Source organism: Rana temporaria, chromosome 9, assembly GCF_905171775.1.
Source record: "Rana temporaria chromosome 9, aRanTem1.1, whole genome shotgun sequence".
NCBI classification, from domain to species: domain Eukaryota; kingdom Metazoa; phylum Chordata; class Amphibia; order Anura; family Ranidae; genus Rana; species Rana temporaria.
Window position 1 is genome coordinate 114,478,370 of NC_053497.1, and position 21,646 is coordinate 114,500,015.

Below are 21,646 nucleotides of genomic sequence, written 5' to 3' on the forward strand. Positions count from 1 at the left end.
TCAGTCCCCCCCTCCCTCATGTCACATACACGTCTCAGTCCCCCCCTCCCTCATGTCACATACACGTCTCAGTCCCCCCCTCCCTCATGTCACATACACGTCTCAGTCTCCCTCATGTCACATCTCAGTCCCCCCCTCCCTCATGTCACATACACGTCTCAGTCCCCCCTTCCCTCATGTCACATACACGTCTCAGTCCCCCCTTCCCTCATGTCACATACACGTCTCAGTCCCCCCTTCCCTCATGTCACATACACGTCTCAGTCCCCCCTTCCCTCATGTCACATACACGTCTCAGTCCCCCCTTCCCTCATGTCACATACACGTCTCAGTCCCCCCTTCCCTCATGTCACATACACGTCTCAGTCCCCCCTTCCCTCATGTCACATACACGTCTCAGTCCCCCCCTCCCTCATGTCACATACACGTCTCAGTCCCCCCTTCCCTCATGTCACATACACGTCTCAGTCCCCCCCTCCCTCATGTCACATACACGTCTCAGTCCCCCCTTCCCTCATGTCACATACACGTCTCAGTCCCCCCTTCCCTCATGTCACATACACGTCTCAGTCCCCCCTTCCCCCATGTCACATACACGTCTCAGTCCCCCCTTCCCCCATGTTACATACACGTCTCAGTCCCCCCCTTCCCCCATGTTACATACACGTCTCAGTCCCCCCCCTTCCCCCATGTCACATACACGTCTCAGTCCCCCCCTCCCCCATGTCACATACACGTCTCAGTCCCCCCTCCCCCATGTCACATACATGTCTCAGTCCCCCCCCCTCCCCCATGTCACATACACGCCTCAGTCCCCCCTCCCCCATGTCACATACACGTCTCAGTCCCCCCCTCCCCCATGTCACATACACGCCTCAGTCCCCCCTCCCCCATGTCACATACACGTCTCAGTCCCCCCCCTCCCCCATGTCACATACATGTCTCAGTCCCCCCCCCCCTCCCCCATGTCACATACATGTCTCAGTCCCCCCCTCCCCCATGTCACATACATGTCTCAGTCCCCCCCTCCCCCATGTCGCATACACATCTCAGTCCCCCCCCTCCCCCATGTTACATACACGTCCCTCCCCCATGTTACATACATGTCTCAGGCATTGCTCCTTCAGCCTCTCCAGGGTCAGCTCCTCGGTCACCTCCTCCAGCCACTCGGCCCCCTCCATGGTGCAGACATGGAGTCTGATCACCCGGCCGGGGAAGATCTTCTCCTCCTGCACGAACATGGAGCGGCCCAAGGACAGGGGAACAGCAGCCTGTCACAGGATCCCCCTCTCCTCTGTCACCGGAACCCCGCCCGGGGCATGCCGGGAAATACAGCAGCCTAGGAGCCACCAGCAGACGGCGAGAAAGAAGAGCCATAAGAATGCGATATACGCAGCCGCCGCCAGGTGGCGGAAAAGAGCAGCACAACGCCCGTGTTATATAGCGTAGCCCTGCAGCAGGTATTGAACGAGAGCAGCCAGTAGATGGCGAGGGAGAGCAGTATAATGTAATGGATAATGTGTTGTAGACCAGTAAAGACAATCTCAGATGAATCTGTCAGTCGAATGGAGAGGGTTAAGCTTGAATGGTACAGTATTTAATAACAAAAAAAGCAACAAAACATTTATAGAAGTATTTAGCTACATGATAATGTAAAGAAGTGTCATTCACTGACTGGGGGCTCAATTATTTTCCCTAACTAGGTGTGACCCCCCAAATATCTTTATGTATGTACACAGGGCATGAATAATACTTCCCTCCTTCTCCCCCCATCACTCACATTCTCCAGCAAGTCACTGCTGTCAAAACCAGCTATTCCAACAACTGCTGGTCAAACATGGATACCTGAACACATTGTTTATAAACATTGGCCCAGATTCAGTAACAATTGCGCTTTTTTTACGGAGGCGCAGGGCAACGTTTTTGCCCTGCGCCCCCGCAATTTTTTTGCGCTGCCCTCGATTCACGGAGCAGAAGCTCCGTAAATTGCGCGGGCGCGCCGGCAATTTTGCCGGCGTAAGCGCGCAATTTAAATGATCCCGTAGGGATCCCGTAGGGGGCGGGAATCATTTAAATTAGGCGCGTTCCCGTGCCGATCGTAGAGCGCATGCTCCGTCGGGAAACTTTCCTGAAGTGCATTGCGGCAAATGACGTCGCAAGGACGTCATTTGCTTCAAAGTGAACGTGAATGGCGTCCAGCGCCATTCACGAATCACTTACGCAAAGTACGTAAATTTCAAATTTCGCGACGCGGGAACGACGGGTATACATAACATTGGCTGTGCCTGCTAATAGCAGGGGCAGCCTTTCGCGAAATCCGCCGTACGGAAACTGCGTACGCAGGGCTCGCGCAACGTTGTGAATCGGCGTTAGTATGCAATTTGCATACTATACGCTGAGCACAACGGGAACGCCAACTAGCGGCCATCGCAAGAATGCAGCCTAAGATATGCGGGCATAAGAGCTTTATGCCGCGCATATCTTAGGCTGCAGTCGGCGTAACGAGGTTCCTGAATCAGGAGCATTCGTTACGCCGGGGCAAGTAAGCAATTGCGCTGTGTAACTTATGGTTACACAGGCGCAATTGCTTCTTGAATCCAGGCCATTGTTCAGACTAAGGCCATCTTCACACGACTTCCGATCCAACTTTACCCTGCAACTTCGGATCCGACTTCCATGAGACTTTAATGAACAGGATCCAATTTTGATCCGACTTGACATGAGTGTGACTTGTACTTTGACCAATTGCAACAATTCCCTTGGCTCTGGAATGGATGAAACCTCATGCCAAATTTATAAAAAAAAAAAAAAACATGTGAAGTCCCTCCCCAAATCCATACCAAACCCAGATCCCTTCCAAATCCATATTAGACTAGGGTGACCATGTGTCCCGGATTGCCTGGGACAGTCCCGCATTTTGCAGGTCTGTCCCGGGCACATTCATTTCAGGACAATACAGTGCCCTCCTTCTTCACATGAGTTCACTACACCAGGGGCAGCTGCCGCACCTCCTGCCCTCCCCCTGTCCCAGTCCTGAGTGCAAGTATACATATTTCAGTATCTCATACCTGAGGGACTGCTGGGCAAGCTGACAACTACTGTAGTAGTTGAACTGAGTGGCTTCTCCTCTGCACACTGAGGGGGTTGCTTTTCTTGGCACTACTACCATGTGCAGAATGCCTTTTATTTTTTCCACTACAAGGCCTTCACTGATAGGATGAGGTGGAGAGGAGGGGGTGTAGTAGAACTATATTCAACAGATTCATATGCTCTGTGTATGGCATCATTCTTTATAGAAAATGTGTTGACAGCCTATTTACTGTCAATGAGTTGCCAATGCACAGTGCCCTGGAAGCTAAAGTTAAAGGGGGTTTCCAGCCTGTAATTTTTTTTTTTAAGTTAGCACTCAGCAGCTACAAATACAGTAGCTGCTGACTTTTAATGTAAGGACACTTACGTTATAAGACAGGGGTCTCAAACTCAAATTACCTGAGGGCCACAAGACAAGTTTCCATATCCCATGGGGGGGGCCGCATGCAAACTTTCAAACTTCAAAAACAACAGTACTGGTGTCAGCGAACACATTATTAACCCCCAGCACTGGTGTCAGCGAGCGCATTATTACCACCAGCACTGGTGTAAGTCAGGGTTTGACAAATTTGCTTGGAATCTAGGAGCCAGCTAAAAAAGTTAGGAGCCAGAAAACGCACCCCGTCCCGACGAGCTTGCGCGCAGAAGCGAACACATACGCGAGCAGCGCCCGCATATGTAAACGGTGTTCAAACCACACATGTGAGGTATCGCCGCGATTGGTAGAGCGAGAGCAATAATTCTAGAACTAGACCTCCTCTGTAACTTAAAACATGCAACCTGTAGTTTTTTTTAATCGTCGCCTATGAAGATTTTAAAGGGTAAAAAAGTTTGTCGGCATTCCACAAGCGGACGCAATTTTGAAGCGTGACATGTTGGGTATGAATTTACTCGGCGTAACATTATCTTTCATAATATTAAAAAAAAGGGGATAACTTTACTGTTGTCTTATTTTTTAATTTAAAAAAGTGTAATTTTTTCCCAAAAAGTGCGCTTGTAAGACCGCTGCACAAATACGGCGTAACAGAAAGTATTGCAACGATCTCCATTTTATTCTCTAGGGTGTTAGGATAAAAAATATATATAATGTTTGGGGGTTCTAATTAGAGGGAAGAAGATGGCAGTGAAAATAGTGTAAAATGACATTATTGCTGTTTAACTTGTAATGCTTAACTTGTAATACCAACGGCCACCACCAGATGACGCCAGCTCACATCTGGTGGTAATAACTTGTAATACCAACGGCTCACCACCAGATGGCGCCTGCTCACAAAAACAAAAAAAAAACTTTTTTTTTTTTTGCTCCCCCCACTTCCACCCTGCCTGCGGGCCATTTATAACTGGTCCGCGGGCCGCAAATGGCCCGCGGGCCGGTACTTTGAGACCACTGTTATAAGATCACCGGCATCTTCACCAAGAGAATCAGGAATGTGGAAGTCACGCTGCACTTTCTGAATGATCCCACTGTCTTCTGGGACCTGTGTGTCTCCCAGAAAGCTCCCCCCTACCCCACAAAAAGGGCCAATTGTGGCAGTGGAAGGGTGCGAACAAGCTGAGCTTCCCTAATTGGTGGAGCTCAGCTTTAAGCCTGCCTAAAGCTGAACTCCAGGCAAATAGAAATATTACCTTGCAGTGAGGCTGTGCCCACACTGAACAGGTTAAAGCGTTTATTACCCCAACACTTCATATTCCCGATATGTGCCTGCTGTACCATGTACTTGTATGAGAATGTGTCTTACTCTCTTTGTATTGCTTCCTTTATGTGAAATCCCTGATGTTCCTGCTAGTCCCCCCAGCTTTCCTATTAAAAACTGACCACACTAAGCAGGAGAGCACAGTGTGGTCAATTCTCTAGCTATGCTGGGACGCTCAGTGTACTCTCCTCCAAGGATCAGACTTGTTCTGACACGCCCCACTGCACAGTCATTCACCGGGAAGCCCAGTGTGCTGCTGCTTCTCCTCCCCCATCTCTTTTGCAGCTGAGAAAAGAGGGAATGTGATCACGTATAAAAAAGGGAAAAATGTTACCTATGATGTTTTTTTTTTATATATCTATGTTTTGCCTTTCATTTCTATTTTAAACCAATTGGGTTGTTTTACAAGATGATCATTTATAATCACGTTAATTGCTTGTTTTGGTCTAAGGGAGAGGAGAAAGAAGATTTACTTACAGTGGGTACGGAAAGTATTCGGACCCCCTTAAATTTGCCACTCTTTGTTATATTGCAGCCATTTGCTAAAATCATTTAAGTTCATTTTTTTCCTCATTAATGTACACACCGCACCCCATATTGACAGAAAAACACAGAATTTGTGACATTTTTGCAGATTTATTAAAACAGAAAAACTGAAATATCACACGGTCTTTCAGACCCTTTGCTCAGTATTTAGTAGAAGCACCCTTTTGATCTAATACATGAGTCTTTTTGAGAAAGATGCAACAAGTTTTTCGCACCTAGATTTGGGGATCCTCTGCCATTCCTCCTTGCAGATCCTCTCCAGTTCTGTCAGGTTGGATGGTAAACGTTGGTGGACAGCTTAGGTCTCTCCAGAGATGCTCAATTGGGTTTAAGTCAGGGCTCTGGCTGGGCCATTCAAGAACAGTCACAGAGTTGTTGTGAAGTCACTCCTTCGTTATTTTAGCTGTGTGCTAAGGGTCATTGTCTTGTTGGAAGGTAAACCTTCGGCCCAGTCTGAGGTCCTGAGCACTCTGGAGAAGGTTTTCGTCCAAAAAAATCCCTGTACTTGGCCGCATTCATCTTTCCCTCGATTGCAACCAGTCGTCCTGTCCCTGCAGCTGAAAAACACCCCCACAGCATGATGCTGCCACCACCATGCTTCACTGTTGGGACTGTATTGGACAGGTGATGAGCAGTGCCTGGTTTTCTCCACACATACCGCTTAGAATTAAGGCCAAGAAGTTCTATCTTTGTCTCATAAGACCAGAGAATCTTATTTCTCACCATCAGGCAGTTCCTTTAATCTCATGATTCTCATTTGCTCTGACATGCACTGTGAGCTGTAAGGTCTTATATAGACAGGTGTGTGGCTTTCCTAATCAAGTCCAATCAGTATAATCAAACACAGCTGGACTCAAATGAAGGCGTAGCGCCATCTCAAGGATGATCAGAAGAAATGGACAGCACCTGAGGTAAATATGAGTGTCACAGCAAAGGGTCTGAATACTTAGGACCATGTGATATTTCAGTTTTTCTTTTTTAAAGCGGGGGTTCACCTGCAAATTTTATTTTTTTTAAAGCCAGCAGCTACAAATAAAGCAGCTGCTGATTTTTAATAAATTAACACTTACCTGTCCAGCACGCCCGCCGAAGCCGAGCGGTAGGGCATTCCACCATTGGATCGTGTGGTAGTGAGGTTTGCCGGTAGAGAAGAGGATCAGGAGGATCTTTTTTTATTTTCATTACATACCATATTTTAGACCAAGTGATATCATCACTTGGTCTCTGTGCTCTTCTATGCAATGCAAGCATATTATGGCTGGTGGGAGGAGCCAGCAGGGTGCACTGCTGTATATAGTTTCCTGGAAATATCACAGTGCCCTGCCTTAGTACTCCATTCAAGAGCCCTCAGTCCATCAATATAAAGAGAGATTTCTACACTGATACCAATGTAATAGGAGCATGTACACCAACCACCCGTGTAAGGGGGAATATACAATGACCTCCATGGAAGGAGGAATGTACACCCACATAACAATCACATCTTTTATGGACTGACACCACATAGGACATCTCATGAAATGACATTTTCAGTCCAAAGTGACAATCAGTGACTTTCCAAATAAGCAGGATAGTGAAATGTAACATCTCTCCAGCTAATACTTTACATGGGCTATGGTAATGTGTTTGCCCGGGGGCAAGGCCACTTTACACAAATACCACGTCCTGTCTTCCTGCCCAAAATGCTGGGCTGTCATTTTATTTTATAGTTTCCTTCTCCAAGTCTGTCCATGTTTTACCCCCTGTACTCATTCTGTACCCCTGCATCTTATGCTGTACCCCATCCAGTACCCCCTGTACTCATTCTGTACCCCTGCATCTTATGCTGTACCCCATCCAGTACCCCCTGTACTCATTCTGTACCCCTGCATCTTATGCTGTACCCCATCCAGTACCCCCTGTACTCATTCTGTACCCCTGCATCTTATGCTGTACCCCATCCAGTACCCCCTGTACTCATTCTGTACCCCTGCATCTTATGCTGTACCCCATCCAGTACCCCCTGTACTCATTCTGTACCCCTGCATCTTATGCTGTACCCCATCCAGTACCCCCTGTACTCATTCTGTACCCCTGCATCTTATGCTGTACCATCTGTACCGCATCCAGTACCCCCTGTACTCATTCTGTACCCCATCCAGTACCCCCTGTACTCATTCTGTACCCCTGTATCTTATGCTGTACCCCCTGTACCCCATCCAGTACCCCCTGTACTTATTCTGTACCCCTGTATCTTATGCTGTACCCCATTCAGTACCCCCTGTATCTTATTCTGTACCCCATATAGTACCCTCTGTATCTTATCATGTACCCCCTGTCCCTCATTCAGTATCCCATGTATCTTATACTGTACCCCCTGTCCATTATTCAGTACCCCCTGTATCTTATCCTGTACCCCCTGTCCCTCATTCAGTACCCCATGTATCTTATCCTGCACCCCCTGTCCCTCATTCAGTACCCCCTGTATATCATCCTGTACCACCCCCTGTCCCTCATTCAGTACCCCATGTATCTTATCCTGCACCCCCTGTATCTTATCCTGTACCCCCTGTCCCTCATTCAGTACCCCATGTATCTTATCCTGTGCCCCCTGTCCATCATTCAGTACCCCCTGTATCTTATCCTGTACCCCCTGTATCTTATCCTGCACCCCCTGTATCTCATCCTGCACCCCCTGTCCCTCATTCAGTACCCCCTGTATATCATCCTGTACCCCCTGTCCCTCATTCAGTACCCCCTGTATCTTATCCTGTACCCTCTGTCCCTCATTCAGTACCCCATGTATCTTATCCTGTACCCTCTGTCCCTCATTCAGTACCCCCTGTATCTCATCCTGTACCCCCTGTCCCTCATTCAGTACCCCCTGTATCTTATCATGTACCCCCTGTCCCTCATTCAGTACCCCATGTATCTTATCCTGTACCCTCTGTCCCTCATTCAGTACCCCATGTATCTTATCCTGTACCCCATGTATCTTATCTTGTGCCCCATGTATCTTATCCTGTACCCCCTGTCCCTCATTCAGTACCCCCTGTATCTCATCCTGTACCCCCTGTCCCTCATTCAGTACCCCCTGTATCTCATCCTGTACCCCCTGTCCCTCATTCAGTACCCCCTGTATCTTATCCTGTACCCCTGTCCCTCATTCAGTACCCCCTGTATCTTATCCTGTACCCCATTTCCCTCATTCAGTACCCCCTGTATCTTATCCTGTACCCCCTGTATCTCATTCAGTACCCCCTGTATCTTTGCCTGTACCCCCTCTCCTTGATTCAGTACCCCCTGTATCTCATCCTGTACCCCCTGTATCTCATCCTGTACCCTCTGTCCCTCATTCAGTACCCCCTGTATCTTTGCCTGTACCCCCTGTCCCTCATTCAGTACCCTCTGTATCTTTGCCTGTACCCCCTCTCCCTGATTCAGTACCCCCTGTATCTTATCCTGTACCCCCTGTCCCTCATTCAGTACCCCATGTATCTTATCCTGTACCCCCTGTATCTTATCCTGTACCCCCTGTATCTCATTCAGTACCCTCTGTATCTTTGCCTGTACCCCCTCTCCTTGATTCAGTACCCCCTGTATCTCATCCTGTACCCCCTGTATCTCATCCTGTACCCTCTGTCCCTCATTCAGTACCCCCTGTATCTTTGCCTGTACCCCCTGTCCCTCATTCAGTACCCTCTGTATCTTTGCCTGTACCCCCTCTCCCTGATTCAGTACCCCCTGTATCTTATCCTGTACCCCCTGTCCCTCATTCAGTACCCCATGTATCTTATCCTGTACCCCCTGTATCTCATTCAGTACCCCATGTATCTCATCCTGTACCCTCTGTATCGTCCCTCATTCAGTACCCCCTGTATCTTATCCTGTACCCTCTGTCCCTCATTCAGTACCCCCTGTATCTTATCCTGTACCCCCTGTATCGTCCCTCATTCAGTACCCCTGTATCTCATCCTGTGCCCCACCCAGTAGCTCCTGTATACACTCCAATGTGCTGTCCTCCTATACAATGTACATACAGAATACTGTATATAACACTTTGTATCCTATACGAAGTAATTACTCCTCCCTCTCAGTAGAAACCCCTCCCCTCAGTGTACGCCCCTCCTTTCCTATTCTCATTTTATCTCACGAGTACTGTACAGTACCTCCAATTCCAGGCCCCGCCCATTATCCATCCCACTTCGTCCCTGCTCCTCCCAGGTCCCGCCCTCGGCGGGTCTGATACGTGGCAGGCGGTGGAGCGGGTCGCTGTGCGGAGGGGGCGGGGCTGTGCCGCCACTCATCTCTCATCATGGGACAGAACGACATGATGGGTGCCGCCGAGGACTTCGCCGACCAGGTGAGACAGAGGGGACCGAGACCCCCGGGGTTCTTCCTACACACTCCACGTGTCACCGGCTCCCCCCCACCCGCGCCACATCCCCGGGGACATTGATAGCCGGCCAGGGTGGGCTCCATCTCCTAACACTGGGGCCCCCGGACCCCATTGTAGCGACACACCGCATGTCGTGTTTATGGACTATATCTGTACACTGGGGCCCCCACTACATTCTCTGGGCCCTCACATGTCATCTATACACTGGGGGCCCCCACTACATTCTCTGGGCCCTCACATGTCATCTGTACACTGGGGGCCCCCACTACATTCTCTGGGCCCTCACATGTCATCTGTACACTGGGGGCCCCCACTACATTCTCTGGGCCCTCACATATCATCCGTACATTGGGGGCCCCACTACATTCTCTGGGCCCTCACATGTCATCTGTACACTGGGGGCCCCCACTACATTCTCTGGGCCCTCACATGTCATCTGTACACTGGGGGCCCCACTATATTCTCTGGGCCCTCACATATCATCCGTACATTGGGGGCCCCACTACATTCTCTGGGCCCTCACATGTCATCTGTACACTGGGCCCCCCACTACATTCTCTGGGCCCTCACATGTCATCTATACACTGGGCCCCCCACTACATTCTCTGGGCCCTCACATGTCATCTATACACTGGGGGCCCCACTATATTCTCTGGGCCCTAACATGTCATCTGTACACTGGGGCCCCCACTACATTGTCTGGGCCCTCACATGTCATCTGTACACTGGGGGCCCACTACATTCACTGGGCCCTCACATGTCATCTGTACACCGGGGGGCCCACTACATTCTCTGGGCCCTCACATGTCATCTATACACTGGGGGCCCCCACTACATTCTCTGGGCCCTCACATGTCATCTGTACACTGGGGGCCCCACTATATTCTCTGGGCCCTCACATATCATCCGTACATTGGGGGCCCCACTACATTCTCTGGGCCCTCACATGTCATCTGTACACTGGGCCCCCCACTACATTCTCTGGGCCCTCACATGTCATCTATACACTGGGCCCCCCACTACATTCTCTGGGCCCTCACATGTCATCTATACACTGGGGGCCCCACTATATTCTCTGGGCCCTAACATGTCATCTGTACACTGGGGCCCCCACTACATTGTCTGGGCCCTCACATGTCATCTGTACACTGGGGGCCCACTACATTCACTGGGCCCTCACATGTCATCTGTACACCGGGGGGCCCACTACATTCTCTGGGCCCTCACATGTCATCTGTACACTGGGGGCCCACTACATTCACTGGGCCCTCACATGTCATCTGTACACCGGGGGGCCCACTACATTCTCTGGGCCCTCACATGTCATCTGTACACTGGGGGCCCCCACTACATTCTCTGGGCCCTCACATGTCATCTGTACACTGGGGGCCCCCACTACATTCTCTGGGCCCTCACATGTCATCCATACACTGGGGACCCCCACTACATTCTATGGGCCCTCACATGTCATCTGTACACCGGGGGCCCCCACTACATTGTCTGGGCCCTCACATGTCATCTGTACACTGGGGGGCCCACTACATTCTCTGGGCCCTCACATGTCATCTGTATACTGGGGGGCCCACTACATTCTCTGGGCCCTCACATGTCACCTGTACACTGGGGCCCCCATTACATTCTCTGGGCACTCCCATGTCATCTGTACACTGGGGCCCCCCACTACATTCTCTGGGCCCTCACATGTCATCTGTACACTGGGGGGCCCACTACATTCTCTGGGCCCTCACATGTCATCTGTACACTGGGGGGCCCACTACATTCTCTGGGCCCTCACATGTCATCTGTACACTGGGGCCCCCATTACATTCTCTGGGCACTCCCATGTCATCTGTACACTGGGGCCCCCCACTACATTCTCTGGGCCCTCACATGTCATCTGTACACTGGGGGCTCACTACATTCTCTGGGCCCTCACATGTCATCTGTACACTGGGGGCCCCCCACTACATTCTCTGGGCCCTCACCTCCAAGACATCCCTGTCACCCCCTAGACATCCCTGTCGGTGACATATAAAGTGGTGTGTGCAGATGTTAGATCTTTGTGGAGAGACATGGTTGGCTGGGTTCATGGATTTCCCAGTTCTCCACCAATCGGCCAGATCTGCTGTACACAAAGTCCCACTTGACACATCACAGAACCTCGCACAATGACAACCCTCATGTCAATGTGCCGTGTGGGGCCCCCTGTGTTCTGTGCCACCAGCCCCCTGATAATGGAACTGGCTTGGGCCAGGCCCTCTGCTGCCAAGTGGGCATCTCTATCTTGTGCCCTGTGTATGGTGTGTGTTGGCAGTATGTGTCCCAGCATGGTGGCAACAACCTTAGTTTGAGGACTTGTTGTAGCTGGTAATTAGAGGGAGAATCCAAGTAATGTTCTAGAGAGACGTGGACACACATCGGAATAGAGGGAGAGTCCAAGTAATGTTCTAGAGAGACGTGGACACACATCGGAATAGAGGGAGAGCCCAAGTAATGTACTAGGGAAACGTGGACACACATCGGAATAGAGGGAGAGTCCAACTAGAGAGACGTGGACCCACATCGGAATAGAGGGAGAGTCCAAGTAATGTTCTAGAGAGACGTGGACACACATCGGAATAGAGGGAGAGTCCAAGTAATGTTCTAGAGAGACGTGGACACACATCGGAATAGAGGGAGAGTCCAAGTAATGTACTAGGGAAACGTGGACACACATCGGAATAGAGGGAGAGTCCAACTAGAGAGACGTGGACCCACATCGGAATAGAGGGAGAGTCCAAGTAATGTTCTAGAGAAACGTGGACACACATCGGAATAGAGGGAGAGTCCAAGTAATGTTCTAGAGAGACATGGACACACATCGGAATAGAGGGAGAGTCCAAGTAATGTTCTAGAGAGACATGGACACACATCGGAATAGAGGGAGAGTCCAAGTAATGTACTAGAGAGACGTGGACACACATCAGAATAGAGGGAGAGTCCAAGTAATGTTCTAGAGAGACATGGACACACATCGGAATAGAGGGAGAGTCCAAGTAATGTACTAGAGAGACGTGGACACACATCGGAATAGAGGGAGAGTCCAAGTAATGTTCTAGAGAGAGGTGGACACACATCAGAATAGAGGGAGAGTCCAAGTAATATTCTAGAGAGACGTGGACACGCATCAGAATAGAGGGAGAGTCCAAGTAATGTTCTAGAGAGACGTGGACACACATCGGAATAGAGGGAGAGTCCAAATAATGTTCTAGAGAAATGGGTACACCCGACAAAGGCTGGGTGAGGCTATAGAGAGATAAAGTATGAGTTGCTGGGTGAGGCTATAGGGTGGGGGGCAACTTGGGAATGGCTTGGTGTGGTTATAGGGTGGTCGGCACACTTCAGAACAGTGGGGTGAGGTTATAGGGTTATGGACACACATTGGAATGGCTGGTTGAGGTTATAGGGTGTTGGGCACACATGAGAATGGCTAGGTGAGGTTATATAGGGTAATGGACACGCATGAGAATGGCTGGGTGAGATTATAGGGTTGTGGGCACAGAGGTCCTAGAAGCAAATGCACACATTGGCTGGGTTAGGGTATAGGGTGATGGGCACACATGAGAGTGAGTATAGGGGGGGTGGGCACACATGAAAATGGCTGGGTGAAGGTAAAGGGTGGTGGGCACACATGAGTACAGCTGGGTGAGGTTATAGAAGGCCAGGCACACATGAGTATGACTTGGTGAGGGTATTAGGTGGTGGGAACACATAAGACTAATTGTATGGGGTGGTGGGCACACGCGTACAGCAGGGTGAGGTTATAGAAGGACAGGCACACATGAGTATGACTGGGCGAGGGTATAGGGTGGTGGGCACACATTATTACCGCTGGGTGAGGGTATGGGGTGGTGGGCACACATGAGTATGGCAGTGTGATGTTATAGAAGGACAGAACAGTCCTGTATTGTTCTCTCCAATCAGGGATGGAGGTGCACTTCATATGCACCTCATTTAAAGTCCCCAACTTCCCCCTTCTTCTTTCAGGTTATAGAAGGACAGGCACACATGAGTGGTTAGATCATTTTAAGAAGGAAGGTAAAGTCTTTTAGCAATGGCACGGCATTATGATGACTGGGTAAGAAAAAGGGTGAAATATATAGTACAGTATTTGTATAGCGCCAACCGTCTGCACAGCTCTTTCCACAATACAATTCAAGAGAAATCGGAGGGCCCTGCTTGGTAGAGCTTACAATCTAAGAGGGAAGGTCAAGTGATACAAAATATGGAGGGTGAGAGGCTCAGGAGAAGTCTTGTGGGGTCTGAAGAGACTGGTTTGGTTGGTACTTTGAGACTAGGTGAATGATGTAGCTGGGGGCAGAGTTGTGTGTGTGTGGTTAGTATTTTGAATTTATTTGTTGGGTGAGTGGCAGCCAAGTGAAGGATTGGCAGAGGGGTAGCAGACGCTGAACAGTTTGTAAGGTGGAGGAGTCTGGCAGCAGAATTTGTGATGGACGGATGGGTATGTAAAGGTAAGCCAATGGGGAGAGAGAGTTGCATTTGGGCATCATCAGCATAGAAATAGTTATGAAACAAGTGTTGTGTGGCACTATTGTATATGCCACTCTCTGTGATGGTATGAAAAGTAAAGTGTTTTCCTCTTGGGGTGGAGTAGTCCTAACGTGCCTGTACCTGTTGTAGCAGAGTCGTCTGCCATTCTCTGCTGTGTGCTCTATGGCTCCTGTATGAGCTGCTGCCAGAGATGCTGAGATTGATACCAACATAGGCCAATCCCTCTGTGTACACCAATAGCAGTAATCGAGTACGAAACTCCTAGGTTCCGTTCACATATATGCAAATTGGATGTTTTAAACCGCATCCGAATTTGATACAATTTCACACATGTCCGGGACAGCCGTGGTCCATTTTTAAAGAGTCCTGTGCGATTTAGGTCCGAGTAAGGTGGAAATTCAAGTACAAATTTGCACTTGAACCGGTGAACAAATTGGTTCTGAACTGCAGCCACACATGTGTGAATCGGCTTTTACTGCAAAATTTACGTTGACTATCATTGCTGCTATCTTAAAATTCTATATTTTTTGCTGTGTCGTGTGTTTTTGTTTTTATTATTGTTATACAGTGACATTGATCAGTTTGTTAGGAGACGCCCATTGGAACACATCTTCAGCTGGTGAATTCCTGGGCACATTGACATTTTCATGTAATTCCAGTTATTGCTCCGCCCTTAAAAGGCTCATTCCCACTTCAACATACACTAAAGTGCCTACCACTTCAACATGCTTTTTTGATGTGTTTTTGGTGATGCTTTTTTAAGTTTTAATGAAGCTTGGCAGATGCCCTGTGTGTGTGTATATCTCATACCTGCAATTTCTCTAAAACAAACAAAGCTAAAGCTAATTTAGCCCAGGTTCACACTGGGTGCGATTTAATTCGATTTGAGATGCGATTTCACATGTGAAATCGCATCTCAAATGCCTCCAATTGTCGGCAATGGCGCCGTCCTAATCGGTGCGACGCCGCATTTGCGGCGCTGCACCGATTTCAAAAAGTAGTTCTTGTACTACTTTTTGCGATTTCGGGCCGCGATTTACATAGACATCTGTGCAGAAACCTGCACAGATGTCTCTTAAATCGCGGCCGAAATCGGGACTGCCGGCGGGAGTGAAATCGTGCGAGTTCAGCTGAACTCGCACGGCTTCACTCCCGCAGCCCAGTGTGAACCAGGGCTGAAAGCTTAAAAAAAGCTTTAGGTAATTCAAGCAAGCTTCTATGGAGGCTTTAAACCACTAAAGCTACCTCGGGTATCATTTTTTAAACAAAGGCAAGGTGTAAACATGACTGTAAGCTAACCATTTTAATTAGTGACATGCGCTTTGACTGGTGTTCAGAGAGCTTTAAATAGGTGTCGGAAGCCATGGTTTGAAACAAGTGTAAACGAGCCCTTAGTATGTTGATTGGATTATGTGCTGCATTTGGGGCACTAGTGGGCCGAGGGGTCAGTTGACTCACTCATATAGAATTGGGTATGGTATGCATCTTTTTATGCTTTGTTTCCAGGGGCAGAACGTATGGAGACCTTTAGCCTGGCAGAGCAGACAAATGCTCTCTTGTGTTAAGGCAGGGGTCTCTAACTTTCTAAATGAAGAGCCAGTTTACTGTCCTTTGGCCTTTTAAAGGGGCTGGACTGAAAAGGATCCCATTGTTAGTGGGGAAATAATAATGCCCCATGTCTGGTGTCAGTGGGACAAATTGTGCCTCATTATTGGGCCCCATTGTTGCTGTCATTGGGAGGAATTGTGTCCCTCCTTTGGTGTCATTAGGGGGAAAATGCCCCATCGTTGGTATCTGTGGAAATCATTTCTAGGTAAAAGCAAGCAAAGGGCTGCAGTTTGGAGACCATTGAGTTAAAGGTTAGCTTAAAGCGGTTGTAAACCCGCGATTATTATTTATTTTTATTTTTTTCACCTGAAAGGCAAAAGCCATAATGAGCTAGTATGCACCGCATATTAGCTCATTATGAAATACTTACCTCGGAATGAGGTGAGAGGAACTTACCTGGTCCACGCCGAGCGAGATGTCATCTTGACTTGGCATGTCTTCCTGGGTATCGCCGATCTAGCGCTGTGATTGGCTGGAGCAACGATGACATCACACCCGCGCATGCGTGCGGGAGACTTCAATTCGGCAAGGTCCGGTGGCTGCCGGTCCTTTCGCGGAAGATCCCCGCTGCGCAAGCGCCGCTGCAATCAGCGCCGCATTGCGGGGGGAATATCTTCTAAACCGTACAGGTTTAGGAGATATTCTTTATACCTACAAGTAAGCCTTATTATAGGCTTACCTCTAGGTAAGTCATAAAGTGGGGTTTACAACCACTTTTAAATATTTTGCGATTAGTAAATAAATCTTTGGACATGTTGCATGACAAGTCATTCCCCATGTTTTTCCAAAGGATAACCATTCATATATGTGTGACTTAAAGTTGTAGCAACTGCAAAGTAGTACATATACTACTTTTGGTCCAACTTGAGGGCCATAGACTCCAATGTTACCTGAATGTTGTACAGTGCAACAGTTGTCCATTATAGCTGGTCAAAGCCAAGGTCGTTGTCAATTTGCAATCCAAAATCAGCACAACTTTGGAGTCATAAAAGTGTGAATGGAGCCCTAAAGTGGTTGTAAAATTTCAATTTTATTTTTTTAATAACAACCATACCATACTGTGCAGTTTGTTTTGTGTTCGTCCTCTTCTGGGGTCCCACGGTGGCTGTCTGGGCTCCTCCCTGCAATAGCTAACCCCCTCTGGGAAGCTCTCTCCCGAGGGGGTTACCTTGCAGGCGTGCTCCTGTGTAATACACTCAGTGTACATATATCCGCTGAGTGTATGACTCGGTCCTGCCCCCCCTGGCACCTGCATCATTGGATTTGATTGTCAGAAGTGCCAGCCAGTGGCAGCTCTGCTATCAATCTGTCCAATGAAGAGCCGAGAAGCCAGGCAAAGATCGAGCACGTTTGCGACGTGCAACTTTTCATAGCTCAGGAAAGTAAAACGGGGGGGGGGGGGGGCGGGGGGGTCGTTAAATGTCAGATTTTTTTTTTCATCTTAAAGGGGTTGTAAAGGAAATGTATTTTTTATTTTTTCATAATAAGCATCCTTTACCTGCAGACATTCCTCTTTTCACTTCCTCATTGTTCGTTTTTGCTCATAAGTTGCTCTATTTCTTCTCTGTTCTGTTCACTTCCTTCTTGTCTGATTTTACTGACCACCGTGATGGGAGGCTTTACTGCGGTGGTCAGTGACATGCTCACCCCCTCCTAGGAACTACATCTGTGTGGCAGGATGCTCTCTCTACGTGTTAGAGACTTCAAGGAGGTGTGAATTACTGGGCGTGCCGCAATGCATACTGGGAAATGTAGTTCTTACACGAACGAGCGATGCAAACCAGGAAGTGAATGAGAGAACAGAAACAAGAACGCCGGAGGTGATATAGATGAAGGAATTTAATAGGTATTTACTTGTTTTTTAACAGAATCATTACACTATTCTGTCTGTCTACCTTGCAGACATTCATTTTAGGCAAAAAATGTTTTTCCTTTACAACTCCTTTAATGTATAGGATGAAAAACCTGCAAGAATAATGCACAATGAGCTAGTATGCATAGATCGAAGGCCATGGACATCTGTTCCAGAGCTTACTTCCGGGTATCGCTGCTCCGGTGCTGTGAGCCGGAGCCGCCATGACACATGTGCGCGGGAGCTGCCGGTAATGGCACATCTAACTGAAGCAACGGCATGACGTGCCATTGCTTAAGTGCACATGTGCTGATTATTTTGGCACATGCAGACACAGGGGGATATCTCCTAAACCGTGCAGGGTAGATACAGGTAAGCCTTAATATAGGCACGTCCCTGCGGAGGAGATGAACAGGATCAGGTAAGTAAAATGGGGGCTAGGGGGCTGGTGACGGCCAGGTGTTTTTTCACCTTGATGCATAGGCTTACAACCTCTTTAAGCTGGTTACACAATAACATTTTTCTTTTAGATTTTTATTTATATCTTTTTACCAAAAATGTAGAATGAAGTCAAACCTAAAGGAAATCGAACAACAAAAGTTGTATAGTGTGTATCCAGCTTTAGTTTACTTTTTGCCATTTATTACATGCTGCATCAGAGGAAGATGGTTTTTGTAAATAATTTCCCACAGAAATATTATTAAACTGAAAACATTCTAGTGTGCTTTCTGTCACAGAATCATCTCCCTCTGGTCAAATGTTACATTTGTATTTATTTCCTGAGCTCACGGCAGAACAGTGCCACACTGATACATTGTATACTTTTACCTTGCTGCCCCTCATTGTTTTGTACATTGGTTATTTATTACCTGGCTGCATGTGTGTGCTCTTTACAGCCCTTTCACATTGAGCCGTGGGCTGCATTAGCGGTAAAGCCACGCTAGTGTTGTTTTAGCAGCGGTATTCGGCCCCAGCGGATGCTTTTAGTCCCTGCTTGTGGCCGAAGAAAGGGTAAAATGCGCCCGAAAAGAGCCGCTGCTAAAATGCTTTGCAGGCGCTTAGGCAGCAGTGCCCATTCATTTAATGGGCAAGGGCAGTGACTGACGCTGTTTGCAGGACTTTTTTTTTTATCGTCCTGCCAGCGCAGCGCTCCCCAGTGTGAAAGCACTCAGGCTTTCACACTGGGGAGGCTTGAGACATTTTTCAGGTGCTTTAAATGTGCTATTTTTTGCACTAAAATGCCCCAGTGTGAACGGGGGTCTTAGTGAATTAGATCTAATGATTTTATTAAAATAAATAAATAAAATTACTTCAATTAATTGACTCTTATCGTGTGTGATATTTCTGAATAATAAGTTGTGACATTTAAATCACACGCAATATCCTTTAGTGAATTGGACTGGACATGACAGCCAGGCAATGGAAGGGGCTTGGCAATGACAGTCGCTTCATTTTCTTTTCACTAGCTTTAATAATACATAATGACTGCCATTTGGGCTGCACATTTGAGACCTGTCCAAATGTACATGTGTATATGAGACATACCTACCCATCTATACACACGTGTAAATGTGTCATGCCTATCGATCTATACACACGTGTAATTTACGGGACTAGCGGTGTCTGAGAACGTCTTGTAATTGTATGTCAGACTGAATCCCAAATAGATCATTATTGCTTTGCTAAATATTGATCATCCTTGGGCAGTAATTAGTCCATGCATGATTTTTGGCTGTTTGTTATTGTTAGACATCTGCATATTATTATTATTTTTTTTTTTTATTGATTTGAAAGGAAAACCTGCCACATACGATCATTTAAAAAAAAAAATGTTTTCCATCTAAGCGGGCCAAACAAAAAGGTTGCCGTACTATCACAAGCGATGTTAGTGCAGCAATCTCCCCTGCTGTGCTATTGTATTCAGACAGGGGGACTGCCACCCTGTTAGAACATTAGCGCTGCAACTAACGATTATTTTTATATTCGATTAGTTGGCCGATTTTTATTGTTTTGGTTAATAAGCTTAAAAAAACCAGTGTGGCCATATGTCTTCCTTAAAAAAAAAAAAATAAATAAATAAGAACGTTCGTTCGGTTTTTCTTATTGTCAATGGGGTCAAATCGACGTTCGTGTTCAACCACAGTGGTGGGATTTTTTCTTTTTTTTTTTAACCCATTATGTTACTGGCTGATCGATTTTTATGAAAATCGTAATCCATTTCATAATCGATTTGTTGTCGATTTAATCGATTAGTTATTTCGGCCCAACAGAACATGCTCACAGCCATTGGCTGCCAGCGCTGATTGGATGCTGATTTTCCAGCCTGCCCATTCGGCATACGTCGGTTAAGAAAACCGGCTTCTGTAGCAGACGACTGTACACATGGGCCGAACCGACTCATTTTAGGCAATTTTCAGTCTGTGTGTACAAGGCTTTGTGTTAAACCTCCTGCAGTGTAACGTTGGGCAGGGTGACCAATAACTAGACAAATTGATTTGTGGTAGTGACTTTATGGTGAATTGGAAAATGTTCATGCCTCTGAAGATATCCCCATAGAATGAAACGTGTAAGGCTGACCGACACGAGCACGATATGAGCGGCGGATTTTTATATTCCTTGATGCCCTTTTTACCTGTATGTTTGTAAGTACCACACAATAAATTGCTTATTGGTTTTATCCAATGGGCTTCACTATTGTCGTTTCCTCTCTGCATTTTATGACCACATATCTGCTGATGAACGCAATGTATGCTTTTGGACCTTCATGACATTCGAGATGTTATTTCATCATTGATGCTGCCTGCGGATAACCGTTTTCACCTGTACACTCTGTTGGAAGTGCGATTGCCATTGACCTGCACGTTATTTGATTACATGCCCATAACGTTTTTGTTCTGGTAAGCGGATTGTTTGCACAGTGGTGTGGTGTGCTTTTTCCGTATCAACACACTGAAACTTCGGTGGAGGTTCTATATCTTCAATTTCATTGATGAACATATCATTTGTGGACTTTACACACATATTGTTTATTTGGACTAATTTTCCATTTTCATTTATTTTGAGCGCTGCACTATTGGATTAATTTGGAAAATGTTGCCTGTTTGCAGAGAGTCATACCCTTGTGTGATTGTCTGACAATTAAAATCGGCCTTTTTCTTCCAGGGGCCTTCAAGTTTTTTTTTCAGGGCAGTGGCGGTGCATCCATAAGGGGCACAGGAGCACCGCCCCCTCTCTCCTGTCACCCCTCTATCACCATAGATGGATTCATGCAATGCATGAGTCTGTCTATGGTCGCCGCTGTCGCCCCCTATTCAAGGGTCCGGCCCATTGCCGGGAATCTGAATTGCAGAGGCGGGGTTGTTTTTGGAAGCACCATGGGCTCTAATAGGCGTCCCGATTAGAGCCGTAGGCTTCCAAAATGGTAAACAGCGGGCGCAATGCTGTGCATTCCCTGTTTACTTAGTGTTGTGTTAGGCAAGTGAATAAATCGCTTTCCTAACACTGACCTGCCTCTCAGCCAATCAGGTGCTTGGGGCTGGTTACCTGTCATCTGATTGACTGAAGCGACAAGCGCTGTGATTGGACGTCTATCAGGCGTCCAATCAAAGCGGAGGACGGGAGAAGACATAGAGGACTTGGAGCGTGAAGGAAAGCGCCTTGAACTGAGACAGGCAAGTGCTGGGTGGTGGTTGTACACTGGTGGCATTTGATGGGGCACACTAGCGGTGGCAGTTGATAGGCACGCTGGCAGAAGGTGTAGCGGCAGTTGGGGGCACAGTGGCTGCAATTGATGAGCAAAATGCCCAAAATTGTATACAAGTCAGCACGTGGATCAGGCCTACCTTTTTAGTTACACAAAGCCAAAAGTTTTCTTTGCGCACCATTACAACCTTCTAGTCGCCGGCTTCATAACAACCAATGATGTAA

The 21,646-nt window shown here is 47.7% G+C and overlaps 2 protein-coding genes across 3 annotated transcripts in view; one reads left to right on the forward strand and one right to left on the reverse strand.

Annotated features, from left to right (window-relative positions):
* The window catches only part of UBAC1 (UBA domain containing 1), a 41,168-nt gene extending 39,825 nt beyond the window's left edge, over window positions 1–1,343 (reverse strand). Inside the window, exon 1 of the mRNA XM_040324190.1 lies at window positions 1,104–1,343. Coding sequence (XP_040180124.1) covers window positions 1,104–1,241 — 138 coding nt within the window. The 5' untranslated portion in view covers window positions 1,242–1,343. The remainder of the gene's footprint in view (window positions 1–1,103) is intronic.
* Window positions 1,344–9,552: 8,209 nt separating this feature from the next.
* The window catches only part of SURF4 (surfeit 4), a 32,472-nt gene continuing 20,378 nt past the window's right edge, over window positions 9,553–21,646 (forward strand). For both annotated transcript variants that reach the window (XM_040324193.1, XM_040324194.1), the window contains exon 1: window positions 9,553–9,672. In XM_040324193.1, coding sequence (XP_040180127.1) covers window positions 9,625–9,672 — 48 coding nt within the window. In that variant the 5' untranslated portion in view covers window positions 9,553–9,624. The remainder of the gene's footprint in view (window positions 9,673–21,646) is intronic.